The following is a 17,932-nucleotide window of genomic DNA, read 5'->3' as shown; positions in this document are numbered from 1 at the left end:
TGTTTTATAGCAAAAAGATCTAGTTTAGAATCTTGTGTTGCATTTATTTGTCATACCTCTTTAATCTCTTCTATCTAGACTAGTTCCTCAGTCTTTGTGTGATTTTTATGACTTTGATACTCTTGAAGATTAAAGACCAGTTGTTTTGTAGAGTGTCCCTCCATTTGTGTTTATAATGATGTTTCCTCATGATTAGATCAGTTATATATCTTTGGTGGTAATATACAAAGAAATGTATTGTTCTTATAATTGAATCCTATCAGTTCATAATTTTAATTTCCCTATTGATGATGTTAACTTTGTTTATTTGTTTAAGGTAGTATCTGACAAATTTCTTCACTGGAAAGGTACTCTTTTCCTCTTTGTAATCAGTATTTCATAGGGAGGTACTTTGAAATTATGTAAATATTCTCTTTCTCACCAAACTTTTAATATATTCATTTATTTATATCAGTATAGACTCATAGTTTTTATTTTATTTAGTGGATTAAAATCTATGACTGTCATTTATTTCGTTGCTCAAATTACCCTTGATTTGGCTACTGGGAGTCTATAAAGCTGATTACTGAGTCTTTTGGATATGCCTTCATTCTTTCAGCATTTTCCTGCTTTTAGATAAAAACAAATATGCCAGGATCATTTTATAATTTATCTGACCTCACACTGGAATGAGCCATTTTTCCATTTTCTATGTTGCTATGGTTCCTTTTAGTGGAAAATAATATGTAGAAGCAAAGATCTGGGCACTATTACACTTGTTACTATTGATATGTCACTGCTTTCAGATTTTCTTGGTGGACAGAGATCTACATATGTATTTACATACACACAGATATCATTTATATTTGTGTTTATTTATAACTTATAATGTTTATTTCTCTAACAACCTAGGTATATAAAAAACCATGAATTCACATTATCTCTAATTTTAATACAAAACCACAAGGTTAATTTTCATTTATTTTCTCCCTGTATGTGTACATTTCTTTCCTCTTACAGTGAGAAATATGACATTCTTTATCCTTAACGTATTTACTTGTTCAATAAACTACCCTGTGTAAACCAGTTTACCATTTTGCCGTGCCTTCCTTCCTAAATGAATGCCTTCTTTTCCCTACTTGGACTCTGACCCCTTGAGCTGGGTTGCCCTTTTTCAGTGTTGCCCTCCTCACCCTCCTCAGCTTCTTTTTAAATTTTATTTTATTTTCATTCCAGCTTAGTTAACATAAAGTGTTATATTAGTTTCAGGGGTATAATATTGTTATTCAACAATTCTGTACTTCACTCAGTGCTCTTTACAACAAGTGCACTTCTTAATCCCTATCCCCTTTTTTGCCCATCTCTCCCTGCCCCCCCCCCAGCCCCGCATTTCCTCTCTGATAACCATCAGTTCTCTGTAGTTAAGAGTCTGTTTCTTGGTTTCTTTCTCTCTCTGTCTCTCTCTCTTTTGCCTTTGCTTATTTGTTTTGTTTATTAAATTCCACATGATTGAAATCATATAGTATTTGTCTTCCTCTGACTGACTCATTTTGCTTAGCATTATACTCTAGCTCCATCCATGCCATTGCAAACGGCAAGATTTCATTTTTTTTTTATGGTTGAATTATATCCCACTTACACATATATACAACACTTGGGTTCCTTTCATATTTTGGCTATTATATGTATCCCTTTGAATTAGTGTTTTTGTATTTTTTGGGTAAATACCTAGTAGTGTGATTGCTGGATCACATAGTAGTTCTGTTTTTAACTTTTGAGGAACCTCCATACTATTTTCCACAGTGACCGCACCAGTTTGCATTCCCACCAATAGCGCATGAGTGTTCCTTTTTCGTCACATCCTCACCAGCACTTGGTGTCTTGTGTTTTTTATTTTAGCCATTCTGACAGGTGTGAGTTGATAATCTCATTGTAATTTTGATTTGCATTTTCCTTATGATGAGTGATGGTGAGCATCTTTTCACGTGTCTGTTGGCCATCGAAATATCCTCCTTGGAGAAATGTCTGTTCATGTCTTCTGCCCATTTTTAAATTGGATTATTTGGTTTTTGGGTGTTTTATAAGTTCTTTTTATGTTTTGGATACTCACCCTTTATCAGATGTGTCATTTGCAAATATCTTCTCCCATTCTGTAGGTTGCCTTTTAGTTTTGTTGATTGTTTCCTTTGCTGTGCGGAATCTTTTTATTTTGATGTAGTTCTAACAGTTTGTTTTTGCTTTTGTTTCACTTGTCTCAGGAGACATATCTAGAAAAATGTTGCTATAGCTGATGTCAGAGACATTACTGCCTGTGGTCTCTTCTAGGATTTTTATGGCTTTAGGTCTCACATTTAAGTCTTTAATCCATTTTGAGTTTATTTTTGTATATTGGTGTAAGAAAGTGGTCCAGTTTTCTCAACACTGTTTGTTGAGGAGACTGTCCTTTTTCCATTGGGTATTCTTTCCTGCTTTGTTGAAGATTAATTGACCATGTAATTGTGGGTTTATTTCTGGGTTTTCTGTTTTGTTTTTCTGATGTATGTGTCTGTTTTTATGCCAGTACCATACTGCTTTGATTACTACAGCTGTGTAATATAACTTGAAGTCCAGAATTGTGATACTCCCAGCTTTGCTCTTCTTTTTCAAAATTGCTTTGGCTATCAGGGTCTTTTGTGGTTCAATATAAATTTTAGAATTGTTCTACCTCTGTGAAAAATGATGATGTTATTTTGATAGGGTGGCATTAAATGTGTAGGTTGCTTTGGGTAGTATAGGCATTTTAACAATATTTGTTTTTCCAATTCATAATCGTGGAATGTCCTTCTGTTTATTTGTGTCATCTTGAATTCACTTATCAGTTCTAGTAGTTTTTTGGCGGAGTGTTTTGGGTTTTCTTTTATTTCTTTTTTTTTCTTCAGTAATCTCTGCACCCAACATGGGGCTCGAACTTGTGACCCCGAGATCAAGAGTCACATGGTCTTTGGACTGAGCCAGCCAGGTGCCTTTAGGGCTTTCTGTATATAGTATCATGTCATCTACAAATAGTACCCTACTCAGCTTCTGATTCCTCACAATAGATTTCCCTCAGTTGGGATTGTCTTCCCCATTCAGGCCTGATACCGTGTTCTGGAATGGTGCTACTACGACCTGTTCACCCCTTTCCCATGGATACCTACCTTGCCCTACTCTACCCCCATTGACTTAGGACTGAATTGTTCAGGAAAAGGGAAAAGGTTAAATACTTTTTAACATAGTTTTGAGGGACTTTATTCCCAAGTAACATAAAGCCAGTTAATGGAAAATTAATGGGAAAATAAGGTGTGATGTAAAGAAAGGTACTTTACAGTCAGTTTTTCATGATATTTTCTATAAAGTAAGGGATAACTATAATAGCAAAACATTTGTACTCTGTCTTTGAAATTGGCTTCTGTAGTTAATAATTAGTGTCAGTATAGTTCCTGTATTAGAAAGGTGTCTGTATCTGATACTATAATCCAGTTCAGTGTAATTTAAAAAAAAACTATTTTTAATGTTTATTTATTCTTGAGAGAGAGAGAGACAGAGCACAAGCGGGGGAAGGGCAGAGAGAGGGAGACACAGAATCTGAAGCAGGCTCCAGGCTCTGAGCTGTCAGCACAGACAGAGCCTGATGTGGGGCTCGAACTCGCAAACCGTGAGATCATGACCTGGGCTGAGGTTGGATGCTTAACTGGCTGAGCCACCCAGGCGCCCCCAATTCAGTGTAATTTTAACATGAAAAAAATCATATATATATATATATGTAGCCTGCATAAAAAGATTTCATGTCAGCCTAATTATATTGCTTTCAAATTCTTCTTATGTTTTATTGGAACACAACTATGTGGTAGCTTTTTAAGGTGGAAAGTGCTCTAGAGATGTTGATAAAATAGAGCTATGAATCATGATTCAGAAAGAATTAATGTTTGAAGAATAGTGACCAGAAAGAATTTTGTAAATTTGCTCTAGATGTATGGCTTTTATCTTTAGCAGATGGTAGCTGTGTTAGGGTTCTTCAGTGAAACAGAGCCAATAGCATATATATATTGGGAGAAATTTATTATGAGGAATTGAGTCACCCAATTATGGAAGCAGAGAAGTGCGATAGTCTAATGATTCCATTGCTTCAAATGCTGATCTCATCCAGAAACACCCTCACAGATACACTCAGAAATAGTCTTTTGTTTCAGTTAAGTTGCCATATAAAATTATCACATTAGCAGATATGAAATTCAGGGTTAGAGTGAAAGTGTTTCTCTCTTATCTTTCCAGATGACTTCTATCCTTTTACTTTTCTTTTGTTGGAATGCCTTAAAAAATACTCTGATCTCATCCCATCTCATGTCTTTCAAATGGGACGTATGTTCAAGACTTTCAAATATATATCTCCAGCCTAGATTGACATGAAACATGGTATGTTCAAAATCATAAACATGATTTTTTTGTTTTAGAAAATATTCCCCTACCAGGGTGCCTGGGTGGCTCAGTCAGTTAAGCATCCAGCTTCGGCTCAGGTCATGATCTCCCTGTCTGTGAGTTCAAGCCCCATATCAGGTTCTGTGCTGACAGCTCAGAGCCTGGAGCCTGCTTTGGATTTTGTGTCTCCTCTCCCTCTGCCCCTCCCCTGCTCGCATTCTCTCTCTATCAAAAATAAACATTTAAAAATAAATAAATAAATGATAGAAAATATTCCACTCCTAAAAACTAACTTCTTTTTCTTTTATTTCCTTAGTAATTATGTCTCCTTTTTTTTTTAATTTTTTTTTTTTTTTACTTTTTTTTTTTTTTTTTTTTTAATTTTTTTTTTTTCAACGTTTTTTTATTTTTTATTTTTGGGACAGAGAGAGACAGAACATGAACGGGGGAGGGGCAGAGAGAGAGGGAGACACAGAATCGGAAACAGGCTCCAGGCTCTGAGCCATCAGCCCAGAGCCCGACGCGGGGCTCGAACTCACGGACCGCGAGATCGTGACCTGGCTGAAGTCGGACGCTTAACCGACTGCGCCACCCAGGCGCCCCTTTTTTACTATTTTTGAGAGAGACAGAGACAGAATATGAGTGCGTTAGGGGCAGAGAGAGAGGGAGACACAGAATCCGAAGTGGGCTACAGGCTCCAAGCTGTCAGTACAGAAGCCGACTCAGGGCTTGAACTCACGAGCTGTGAGATCATAACCTGAGCCGAAGTTGGATGCTCAACTGACTGAGCCAGCCAGGCGGCCCTTATGACTCCTTTTTTTTCCTGTTGCAGATTTGTCAATATTTCACTCAGATTATATCCAGTTCTGGCGACGTCTTACTACATCCATTATTAAAACCCTAGTCCTCTTTCATTATCTTCTTTCATCTGGATTATCACAGTGGCTTATTAACTGGTTTTCCTGCTTCCACTTTTGTTCCGTGTTAGTGTTAACACTCAGACTGATCCTTTAAAAAAGTAAGTCAGGCTATGTTATACTTGTGCTTAGAACTTTTCAATGTCTTCCTGTCTCATTTAATATAAAAACCTAAGTCTATATCCTGCATTACAAGACCTACAATGAATTGGCCTTCTCCCCACTCTTACTTTTCTCTGAACTCCTCTATTGCTGTTCTTCTCTTTGCTTATTCACTTCCAGCCACACTTTCTTGTGGTTTGAACACACCAGATGTTTTCCCCACCTTAGGGCCTTTGCACTTGCCGAAATACTCTTCCTCATTCCTGTCAAATCTGGACTCAAAAAATGTCAACCTAGAAAGAATTTTCTTGCGTATCTCATGTAATCTCTTTCCTTGATTTATTATTTTTCTTTACTGCTTATCAATATTTAATAGAACTTATATTTTAACTTATTTATATTACTTATTTTCTACAATATCCAGAATTTAAGCTGGATGAGATTTTTTTTGGGGGGTTCAATATTATACCCCCTGTGTGTACATTAATTATTTACTTATAGTATGCATTCAATATTTGTTGAAGAAATAAATCACACATAACCTCTTCCAAAAAAAAAAGAAATAAAATTATCAGCTTATTCAAGGCAGCATGCTAAAAAATTGATTTCATAGGAAATGTGAAGTAATTTATTTTTGCTTAAAATTTAACAAATATAAACAGTTTAAGAAAAATAAGTACTCATACACAGCTGGTTGGAATTTAGCTTGGTCAGACATTCTAGAGGACTATGTAAGAATTGTTAAAAGTCTATAAAAAGGAACAAATATTAGGAATTCTGCTTATTGGAATTTATTGTGCTAAAATACATAACTACAGTTCTTAGTACAAACATGTTTATCTTATAGTAGTGTCATAAAACTGTAAACTGGGTAAACCTACAAAAATGAGAGTGATTTGGTAAAGTGGAATACTATGTAACCATTAAAAAGTTGTGTTGTAGATTAACTCATAGAAAGGTATTTGTTATATATTAGGAAAAAATGGGCTACAAAATAGTTCATATATTGTTATTCCACTCCCCACTCACCCTCTTTTAAGGTGTAAATGCATAGCAAAATAACTGAAGTACCAAAGTATTAATGATTGTTATTTCTGGTTTCTGAGATGATTTTTTTTAAAACAGCTTTTTCCCTATGCTTTTCCATTTTATCAGATTTTCAACAAAGATCTGATACTAAAAAGGAAACTCTCCTAGAAATGCTGTTGCTATCCTGCTTGCTTTATTTTTCTTCAGAGTTGTCACTCTCTAACTTCTGTACTTTTTACTTATATTTTATTGACTATCTCACCATTACCCCCACTAGACAAATTCTAAAGGGTAGGGACTTTGTCTTGTTCAGTGCTGTATCCCAGAGTGCTAGGAAAGTGGCTTGTATATAGTAAGTGCTCCATAAATATGTGTTGAATAATTAATGAATGTATTGGTTTTGTTTTAAGGAAGAAAGCTATGGTAAATATCATCTTGAAAAAAATGTCCTAAGAAAAAAATACTGCATGGGAAATGAACACCACATTTTATAGCATACGGTTTTATTTATTTTATTTTTTTAAAGTTTACTTATTTATTTTGAGAGAGAGAGAGTGATGTATGAGTGGGGGAGGGACAGAGGGAGAGAGAGAATTCCAAGCAGGCTCCGCACTGTCTGTAGAGCCTGTCATGGGGCTTGATCTCACCAACTGTGAGATCATGACCTAAGCCAAAATCAAGAGTCAGACACTTAACTGACTGAGCCACCTAGGCACCCAATGGCATACAATTTTAATTTCAGGCAGAATTTAAAATAGATAAAGATTTATAATGAATTTTCTCTTTGTTTTTTCAAGGTTTCTAAATATTCTTTACAGAAGAAAGTAAGTGAAATGGTAAGGAAATTATAGAATATACACCCACTCTCCAGATTAGCACATCATATGTGTTGTATTTTTGTCAATATAAATGTGGCATTTATAGTAAAAAAAAGTATTTGCAATTGGATATTAATATCCCATTTAAAGAACTGAATTACAATTTCAAATATAGCTTAAATTAATGTATTTCACAAATTTATTTCCAGATTACATAAATTGTTTATATATTATAAAATAAATTTAACCCAGTCCCAGATTACTAATAGAGGTCTTATTTCAATATCAAACAACAAGGAAATAAGAATAACAAAACCTCTTATTTTATTTTTTTTCTAGATATTTATACAAACATAATTATTAACGATTGCCTGAAAAAATAATATGAAGTAACATTTGAATACAACACTTGGGCTATGGTACTCATTCTTTACTCTTCAACAAGTGTTTTTCACATATTTCTCTTCTATATATTAAAAATTCATATTTGTATTTTTACAGCATAGTATTTTATGGAATATTTAGTTGATACTCTCTCTATCCCTCTTTGATTCAGAAGGACTTTTTTCCTGTATTTTTGATTAAGCAAAATTCTCCCATATCCACTGAAATCTTCTGAGGGCTTTTGGATAGGCTTATGCTATTTCAGTTGTCATCTTTGGAGCAGACTGTAAGGCAAGTAAAGTAATTTTTGAGTAAGGTTTATATATTATATATATGAGAAGTAAGAAATGAGATATCACTCCTTATTAAATACAGAAAAATAAAGTAACTGTTTTGCTTCTTGAAAATGTTTTTGGTGTGTTAGAAAATAAAAAAAAAGCATAGAAAGATTGCTAAGCTTGATTGAATAAAAGATGTGAAAATTCTGTCGCTGTTCAACTGGAAAGAATAAAGATAATATTGTCAGACTATTTTAAACTATGATTTTAATTAAGAAGCTGAAAAACTAGATTCCAGTTTAGCTTTAAGTACCATGACATTTGTACTGAAAGTCATCTTCAACGCTACAGTGGTTTTACACAAAATATAGTGAAATTGAATAATGTGCACTCTGACCTGGGAGATAAGGCTACAAGTTAAAGATCAAAGGCAACATAAAATGTATTTATTTTATTCCACTTGAAAATTTCATCAGATACTTATAGTCTTAGAAAAAATGGAAACAAGTTTTTAGTAATTTCTGAGTATTTTGTGAATATGAATGACAACCTCTTAAGAACCTTTTAAAATGATATTTGAGTTATAGTTATAATGTTATTTTCTAACAGTTCAAAGCATTAAATAATTTTGCATTAAAGTAATTTTATATATTGATACATACATTTAATATTTTATGTCCATTCTGGCAGAGTATTAAATGTATTTTAGATAATTGATTAAAGAGTTTAAAATAATCTTTTTTTATAAGCATTCTTACATTATTCTTTTTACATTATTTTTATATGATTCAGATGATCTGTATTCAAAGTACTGTATTCGGTAATTAACTTAATCTTATTTTATTCAAATCATTTTTCTTTTATGTAACTTAACTCTGTGTTATTATGTAACTTAATTCCTAATTTCTTTTAGGAATTCAATAAGTTGATTTGTGTATAGGTGGTAGAGGTGGTGATATGTCTCTAGATAAATTAACACAATTATGAATTGAAAGATTTACCTATCTCTACAAGTACCCTAGCCTTCTGTGGAGCAAGTGATCACATTGATCATTACGAATAGAAAGAATGCAACAAAAAATAATAAAAGTAAACTGTAGAACATCAAATTAACTGTTATTGTAATTTGATCATTGGTGAAAATCTTTCCGGTTGTGTTCTTATCGTTAGGTGACTATGTTGTATAACGAGTAGCTAATAGGACTTAGTAAATGAAGTAAGAACTTACCTAGCTGGCTCTTATTTATGTTTTATTTTTTTGTGTATTGCTTTCCTTTAAAGAAAAGACTTATAAGAAAGATTTCTTTTTCTTTATTAAATTATAGTTTACATACTGAAGGTTTCATATGATTTAAAATTACTACATTTTTTTCTTTCATAGTAGAATGTTTTTAGAATGAAGACTTATCTGGAAAAATTATAAATATTATGTATATCTGTACACACAAAGTATTATTGTAACTTTAAGTTAGTTTTTTTTTTCATGTTTATTTATTTTTGAGAGAGAGAGAGAGACAGCATGAGCAGGGGAGGGACAGAGAGAGGAGACACAGAATCCGAAGCAGGCTCCAAGCTCTGAGCTGTCAGCACAGAGCCCGATGCGGGGCTTGAACTCACAAACTGTGATATCGTGACCTGAGCTGAAGTCAGACGCTCAACTGACTGAGCCACCCAGGCACCCCTAAGTTAGTTTTTTAAAGTAGTATATACCTTCTCTTTGTGACTAAAAAAGGTAAAAATATCTTTTAAAATGTTTAAAAAATGAGTTTTATAACCCCAAATTGATTTATTTTGGGTTCATATTGAAGAAATTGAAAGGTAAGTTGCAAAATAGTTTTGAAGAATGTATGAAGTTTATTTTTGTGTTTTTATCTTTTTCCCTAAAATTAACTTAAAGTTAATTATTTTAAGGGAAATTGTTTTTATAAAGGTTTTCAAGTTGGTCTTCATAAGGAAATAAGAAAGGGGGAAAATGAGCAATTATGCTTTTAATTAGTAAATATAGTTGTAAAAAGTTGTAATTAGTAAAGACAGTTGTATAAATACTATTTTTTAATTATTCCTATTTTAAATGTCTTGAGGCTTCAAAGTAATCTTTTAGACCACACACGCACACATGCTCTTAATTATGCAGGAGCTGTCTTTTTTTCCTCTAATCTTGATATTCATAGATTAAGTTTGTTAAAATTTAAGTTTGTATTTGGAAAGCAGTGAATCCTAACATTTTCTTAGGGACACAGTCCTTGAATTTAGTAGTAAAATTGTGTTAAAGAAGAAAATAGCTTGAATCAATTCACAGAGTTAAAAAAAACCCAAAAACCAAAAACAGTATGTTCTTAACTATTTCTTAATCATCTCAATAAAATTATCTTTATTTATTATATCATGTGTAACATTAAAGTTTTTTTTTTTAATTTTTTTTTTTAATGCTTATTTATTTTTGAGACAGAGAGAGACAGAGAATGAACAGGGGAGGGTCAGAGAGAGAGGGAGACACAGAATCTGAAACAGGCTTCAGGTTCTGAGCTGTCAGCACAGAGCCCGACACGGGGCTTGAACTCACAAACCGCAAGATCATGACCTCAGCCGAAGTTGGATGCTTAACCGACTGAGCCACCCAGGCGCCCCTAAAGTTTTAATAATAAGACTATAAAGTTATTTATATTAGTCTTTAAACAGAGTAATTCTATTCTTGGGTTTCTCATGCAAGTGTCACCAATCTGTTTTTGTTGTTGCTTCCCAAAGAATTTAAGCTATTTGCTGGCATGCAATCAGTGACAAACTTGACAACTGGTTTCTTCATCTGATTATCAAAACTAAATCAGAGCAGCCAACTAGGTTCATATGAACAGTCCCATATGGGCCTGTGTGGGCTAATGAGCTGTAGGTGCTCATGTAATTTGAAAGTCTTTGTAGTATTTATCACAGCAACTGAATAGGCTAATATATTTGGAAATTACGTCATGCAAACAAATGAAACTGCATTTTACTTGAATTGACTTTGGCTTCAAGCAAAGGATGTTGGATTAGAGTATATCACAAATTATTTTATGTAGAGAAAACCTATGAAATCACTTTAATCTTTGCTCTAGTTTTAGTTATCAGGATTGTTAATTTTTGCAGGCATTGACAGCCTATTATGACTTTTTAACTGAAAGATTGAGGAAACCTATATTATGTAGTGGACAGTAGTCATAAAGGCTATATAAAAATAGATCTAAACTGAAAAATTGAAAAATTCCTGGTCAACAATGCTATGAAACTAAAAGTCAACCACAAGAAAAAAATCTGGAAAGACCACAAATACATGGAGGTTAAATACCATGATACTAAACAATTAATGGGTCAATAAGAAATTAAAAAGTACATGGAAACAAATGAAAATGAAAATACAATGGTCAGAAACCTTTTGGATGCAGCAAAAGCAGTTCCAAGAGGGAAGTTTATAGCAATACAGGACTACCTCAAGAAATAAAAATCTCAAACAACCTAACCTCATACCTAAAGAAGCTAGAAAAAGAACAAACAAAACCTGAAACCAGCAGAATGAAGGAAATAATAAATTTTAGAACAGAAATAAATGATCTAGAAACTAAAAACAAACAAAAAACAATAAAACAGATCAATGAAATCAGAAACTGGTTCTGTGAAAAGAATCAATAAAATTGATAGACCTCTAGCTAGACCTATCAAGAAAAAAAGAGAAAGGACTCATAAAACCACAAATGAGATGAGAAGTGACAACCAACACCGCAGAAATACAATTAGATATTATGAAAAACTATGTGCCACCCTAGAAGAAATGGACAAATTCATAGAAACATATAAACTACCAAAACATTTAAATCAGAAATAGAAAATTTGAATAGATTAATAACCAGCAAATGAATAAGTAATTAAACTCTGAACAAACAAAAGTCCAGCACTAGATGGCTTCACAGGTGAATTCTACCAAATATTTAGAGAAAAGTTAATACCTATTTTCAAACTATTTCAGAAAATAGAAAAGGAAGGAATACTTTCAGATTCATTCTATGAAGCCAGCCTTATTCTGATACCAAAACCAGATAAAGACACCACAAAAAAAGATGACTACAGGTCAATATCCCTCATGAACACAGATGCAAAAATCAATGAAATATTAGCAAACTGAATTCAACAATACATTAAAAAAAATCATTCACCATGATCAAGTGGGATTTATTCCTGCATTGCAAGGGTGGTTTAATATTTGCAAATCAATCAACATGATACATCAGTAAGAGAAAGGATAATGACCATTTCAATAGATGCAGAAAAAGCATTTGACAAAGTATAATATCCATTCATGATAAAAAAAAAAAAAAAAAACTTCAACAGTTAGGCTTAAAGAGATATCTAAACATAGTAAAGACCATATATGAAAAACCCACAGCTAACATCATCCTCAATGGGGAAAAACTGAGAGCTTTCCCCCTAAGGTCAAGAACAAGACAAGGATGTCCACTCTCACTACTTTGCTTCAACATAGTGTGGGATGTCCTAGCCACAGCAGTCAGACAACAAAAAGAAAAGGCATCCAGATTGGTAAGGAAGGAGTAAAACCGTCACTATTTGCATATGACAGGGTACCATATGTAGAAACTTGAAAGACTCCACCAAAAATCTGCTAGAACTGATAAATGAATTCAGTAAAGTCACAAAATAGAAAATCAATGTGTGTTGCATTTCTATATACCAATAATGAAGCAGCAGAAAGAAATTAAGAAAACAACCCCATTTACAATTGCACAAATAATAGTAAGATCCCTAGGAACAAACCCAACCAAAGAGATGAAAGACTTATACTCTGAAAACTATAAAACACTGATGAATGGAATTGAAGATGACACAAAGAAATGGAAAAACATTTCCGTGGTCATGGATTAGAAGAAGAAATACGTAACGTTTACTTATTTTTGAGGGAGGGAGGGTGGGAGACACAGAATAGAGAGCAGGCTCCAGGCTCTGAGCTGTCAGTGCAGAGTCCAATGCAGGGCTCGAACCCATGAACAATGAAATCATGACCTGAGCCAAAGTCAGATACTTACTTAACCAACTGAGCCACCCAGATACCCCAGAACAAATTTTATTAAAATGTCTATACTATCCAAAGAAGTCTACAGATTTAATGTAACCCTATCAAAATACCAACAGCATTTTTCACAGAACTAGAACAAATAATTATAAACGTGTATGGAACCACAGAAAACCCTGAATAGCCAAAGCAATTTTGAAAAAGAAAAAGCCGGAGGCATCACAATTCCAGACTTTAAGTTTTATTACAAAGCAGTAGTACTCAAAACAGTATGTTACTGGCATAAAAGCAGGGAAAATGGGAAAAGGACAGTTTCTTCAGCAAATGGTGTTCCGAAATCTGTACAACATGTAAAAGAAAGAAATGAATCACTTTCTTACACCATACACAAAAATAAATTCAAAATGGATTAAAGACTTGAATGTGAGACTTGAAACCATAAGAATCCTAGAGGAGACCACAGGCAGTAATTTCTCTGATACCAGCTGTAGCAACATTTTTTTTAGATCTGTCTCCTGAGGCAAGAGAAATAAAAGCAAAAATAAACTATTGGGACTACATCAAAATAAAAGTACTTCTGCACAACAAAGGAAACAATCAACAAAACTAAAAGGCATCCTACAGAATGGGAGAAGATATTTGCAAATGATACATCTGATAAAGGGTGAGTATCCAAAATTCATAAAGAACTTCTAAATCTCAATACTCAAAAGCCAAATAATCCAATTAAAAAATGGGCAGAAGACATGAACAGACATTTCTCCAAAGAGGATATTTAGAAGGCCAACAGACACATGAAAAGATGCTCAGCATCACTCATCATCAGAGAAATGCTAGTTACAGTGATATCAACTCACACCTGTCAGAATGGCTAAAATCAAAAACAAAGGAAACAAGTGTTGGTGAGGATGTGGTGAAAAGGGAACACTCATGCACTGTTGGTGGGAATGCAAACTGGTGCAGCCACTGTGGAAAAGAGTACAGAGGTTCCTCAAAAGTTAAAAAGAGAACTACTGTATGACCCAGCAATTGCACTACTGGCTATTTATCCCCCAAAGTCAAAGGGAAATATGCACCTGTATATTTATAGCAGCATTATTTATAATAGCCAAATTATGGAAGTAACCCAAATGTCCACCAATAGGTGAATGGATAAAGAAAAAAATGTGTGTGTGTATATATTTATGTGTCTGTGTGTATACACACAGTGGAATATTATTCAGTCGTAGGAAAGAATGAAATCTTACCATTTCCAACAACATGAATGGAGCTAGGGAATATAATGCTAAGCAAAATAAGCCAGAAAAAGACAAATACTGTATGATTTCACTCATATGTGGAATTTAAGAAATAAAATGAACATAGGAAAAAGACAAACCAAAAAACTGACTCTTAACTATAGAGAACAAATTGATGGTTACAAGATGGGAGGTGGGTAGGGCGGATGGGTGAAATAGTGATATGGATTAAGGCATGCACTTGTGATGAGCATCAGGTGATGTATGGAATTGTTGAGTGACTGTATTGTACACCTGAAACTAATGTTACACTGTATGTTAACTAACTGAAATTAAAGTAAAAACTTAAAGAAAAATTCCTTGAATTAAAATAATGCTTTTAGACTAATTTTAGTGAAATTGTATTAGGTTTCTACCCATCTTCTGAAAGCAAATATAATTCTCTACATTAGAGAATTAAGTGGTGTCTTTAAAAAAAATTTTTTTTAATGTTTATTTTTTTTTTTGAGAGAGAGAGAGAGAGAGAAGAAACAGATCCCAAGTGGGGGAGGGGCAGAGAGAGAGGGATACACAGAATCTTTAGCAGGCTCCAGGCTCTGAGCTGTCAGCACAGAGCCCAATGCAGGGCTCGAACTCACAAACCATGAGATCATGACCTGAGCCAAAGTCAGATGCTTAACTGACTGAACCACCCAGGGGCCCCAATTAAGTGATATTTTAGAGTAATGGAATTTGGTTTATTATTGTTCATTATTTAGTTATTAATCATAGTAACTACCCAGATAGACATAAGATCTCTGGGGTAAGTATACTTGTCAGCTTTTTGCGTTAATAAATGCTATGTGATTAATTCAGATGACTCCATAGTGAATTTGAAGAGCCCATAGAAGTGCATAAGAAACTTTCAATTGATCCGTTGTGATCATTACCAATGATATTATCACTTTGCTTAAAATCATTAAAAAGTGGGGTGCCTGGGTGGCTCAGTCGGTTGAGCGTCTGACTTCGGCTCAGGTCATGATGTCACAACTCATGAGTTTGAGCCCCGCATTGGACTCAGTGCTGACAGCTCAGAGCCTGGAGCCTGCTTCAGATTCTGTGTCTCCCTCTCTCTCTGCCCCTAACCTACTTGCATTCTGTCTCTGTCTCTCTCAAAAATAAATAAACATTTAAAAAAAATTTTTTTAAATCATTAAAAGGTATCTTTGAAAAAGTTAAGATTATTATCAAATTTGCCAAGATAATATAGTTAGGTACAACTTATGTATGTATTCTCTATTAATATGAGGGCTAATATTATTCCAAATAAAACTATTGAAGGCACTTTTATTGGTTAAGGAGTAATAACAAAACATATTGTACTTATTCAGTGACAGGCGTTGTTCTTTGTGTTTTATTTGTATTATTTCATTTTATCCTCACAGCAACCCTCTCTGGGAGATACTTTTAGAATCTTTATTTTAAAGATAGGGTAGATTTCCCAAGGTCACACAGCAACTAAATTACAGAGGCAGGATTTAAACACAGGCCAACTAGCTTTTGACTACTATACTGCCTGTACTTTGATTTTAAAGCAGTAGGAAATGGCTCTTTATTTTATGCGAAAGAGAATTTAGTGGAGGCATTCATAATCAATCAGAGAGTGAAGAATGGGTTTGAGAAAGAGCAGGGATCAGGGAAATTCCAGAGTTTGTGAAGCAGGATGTAGGAACCCAGGACAGAAGTCTTATCAGCTGGATAGGATCACTGCCAAACTTTAGTTTTATAGTCCTTTTTGCTCGAGTTTCAGATTCCAAAAAGGTAGAAATCAGTTGGTTTATTTTGAGCAATATGCCCTTCACTTGACTAGGGGAGAAGAGAACCTGCAAATTTTAATCCTCCTAGATTATAATGAGGAAGAAATATTTGAAGTAAATACTTGAAATTGTGATAATATTGGATAGGGAAAACAGCTACTGGCCAGGTATATCTAACAAATTTTCACTGTTGGAGCCCCAGAGGACAACAACAATTCACTCATAAAACAATTACTGAGTGTCATCCATAGACATACACTGGTTTTTATCACTGCTTATCATCATAGGTGCTGAAGCATGTGACATAAATGAAGGAAAGTTGTGAAACCAATCAGTGAGTCTACTAGTACCAAGTCAAGATCAAAACCTTTAAAAAATGTTATTCATTCTATTAACCTTATATTTCTTTTTAAAATTTATTAATGACCTTTTTTTTTTTTTTTTTAGTAGACTCCACACCCAATGTGGGGCTTGAACTCACAACTCTGAGATTAAGAGGCATATGCTCTACTGACTGAGCCAGCCAGCCAGGCAATCCCTCTTTTTAAAATTTAAAGTCATATTTCTAAGTGTGACAAAACAATCTTTAGCTGAAAGTAGTAAAGGCCCATATTATACCTTGGGTCCAATTTTTGCCAATTGTGTCTCTCAGCTAAGTAGACTTTCTACTATACTGTATTGCCTCCCTGCCTCTGATAGATATTATCCTCATCATTCAATTTTTTAAGTTTAGTTTTGAGAGAGAGAGAGAGAGAGGCAGATAGAGAATCCCAAGCAGGTCACATACCATCAGCACGAGCCCTACGTGGGACTCAAACTCATGAACTGTGAGATCATGACCTGAACCAAATCCAAGAGTCAGACACTCAACCAACTGAACCACCCAGACTCTCCTCATCATTCAATTTTTTAATGCAGTGAGAAGGTGCTATACTCATTAAAATTAAAAATACTTGAGTTTTGATAATGCACTCATAATTATGCCCCCAAATTTAGAAAAACAAATTCTTTTCCTTAATTATAAAGAGTATTAATATTCTCGTGATTTTGCTTAGTGCTGGCTTGGACTGATTATCTTTTCTATAAGTGAAACCAGTTGCTTTTTAAAAAAGAAATTGTAAATAGGGGCAGCATAAATTTAAGTGACCATTTTGTTACAAGAAAAAAAAATGTGCTTTAATTTTACACAGGTTTAGAAATATCTCCTAACATTTCCTCCTTGTTGTGTTCTCAGCACTTTTTCATGGCCTATTTCATAACAATAGTTACTAAAAACAGTACATTTTTATGTGTGGGTGTATTATAGGTTTATAACATTTAAAATAACTTCAAAATAGGAACAAAAAATCCAGTTACATCTTCTGGCTAAAGAAGATCATCAGAAGCAACTGAATGAAATTGAGAAATATTATGCCACAATAACAGGTCAATTTGGATTGGTAAAAGAGAATCATGGAAAATTAGAACAAAATGGTAGGTGTTACCTTATTTAAACTTATTTTTTTTTTTATTAAAAAAAATTTTTTTTTAATGTTTTATTTTATTTTTGAGACAGAGACAGAGCATGAGCAGGGGAGGGTTAGAGAGAGAGGGAGACACAGAATCCGAAGCAGGCTCCAGGCTCTGAGCTGTCAGCACAGAGCCCGACGCGGGGCTCGAACTCACAGACGGTGAGATTGTGACCTGAGCCGAAGTAGGAAGCTCAACCGACTGAGCCCCTAAACTTATAGTTTTAATAGGAGTGATTAAAAGGGCTTACTTATAATGAGGAAATTGAAATTATCTGCTACTGGTAATAGTAAATAACATTTTAATAAATATTATTTATGTTCAACAATAATTATATATATTGCATTGAGGCTGCTTTCCCTGTCCATTGTAGTGATACTTTCCTTAAAATG

General features: G+C 33.9%; 1 protein-coding gene across 1 annotated transcript in view; it reads left to right on the top strand.

Moving 5' to 3' along the window:
- The window catches only part of CCDC73 (coiled-coil domain containing 73), a 141,883-nt gene that overhangs the window by 67,006 nt on the left and 56,945 nt on the right, over nucleotides 1-17,932 (top strand). The window contains exons 7-8 of the mRNA XM_042904669.1: nucleotides 7,259-7,297; nucleotides 17,369-17,504. Coding sequence (XP_042760603.1) covers nucleotides 7,259-7,297; nucleotides 17,369-17,504 — 175 coding nt within the window. The remainder of the gene's footprint in view (nucleotides 1-7,258; nucleotides 7,298-17,368; nucleotides 17,505-17,932) is intronic.

The sequence above is a fragment of the Panthera leo genome, chromosome D1 (assembly GCF_018350215.1).
Source record: "Panthera leo isolate Ple1 chromosome D1, P.leo_Ple1_pat1.1, whole genome shotgun sequence".
NCBI classification, from domain to species: Eukaryota; Metazoa; Chordata; class Mammalia; order Carnivora; family Felidae; genus Panthera; species Panthera leo.
Note: the sequence above shows the minus strand (reverse complement) of the source record. Positions and strands in the feature narration are given on the sequence as shown.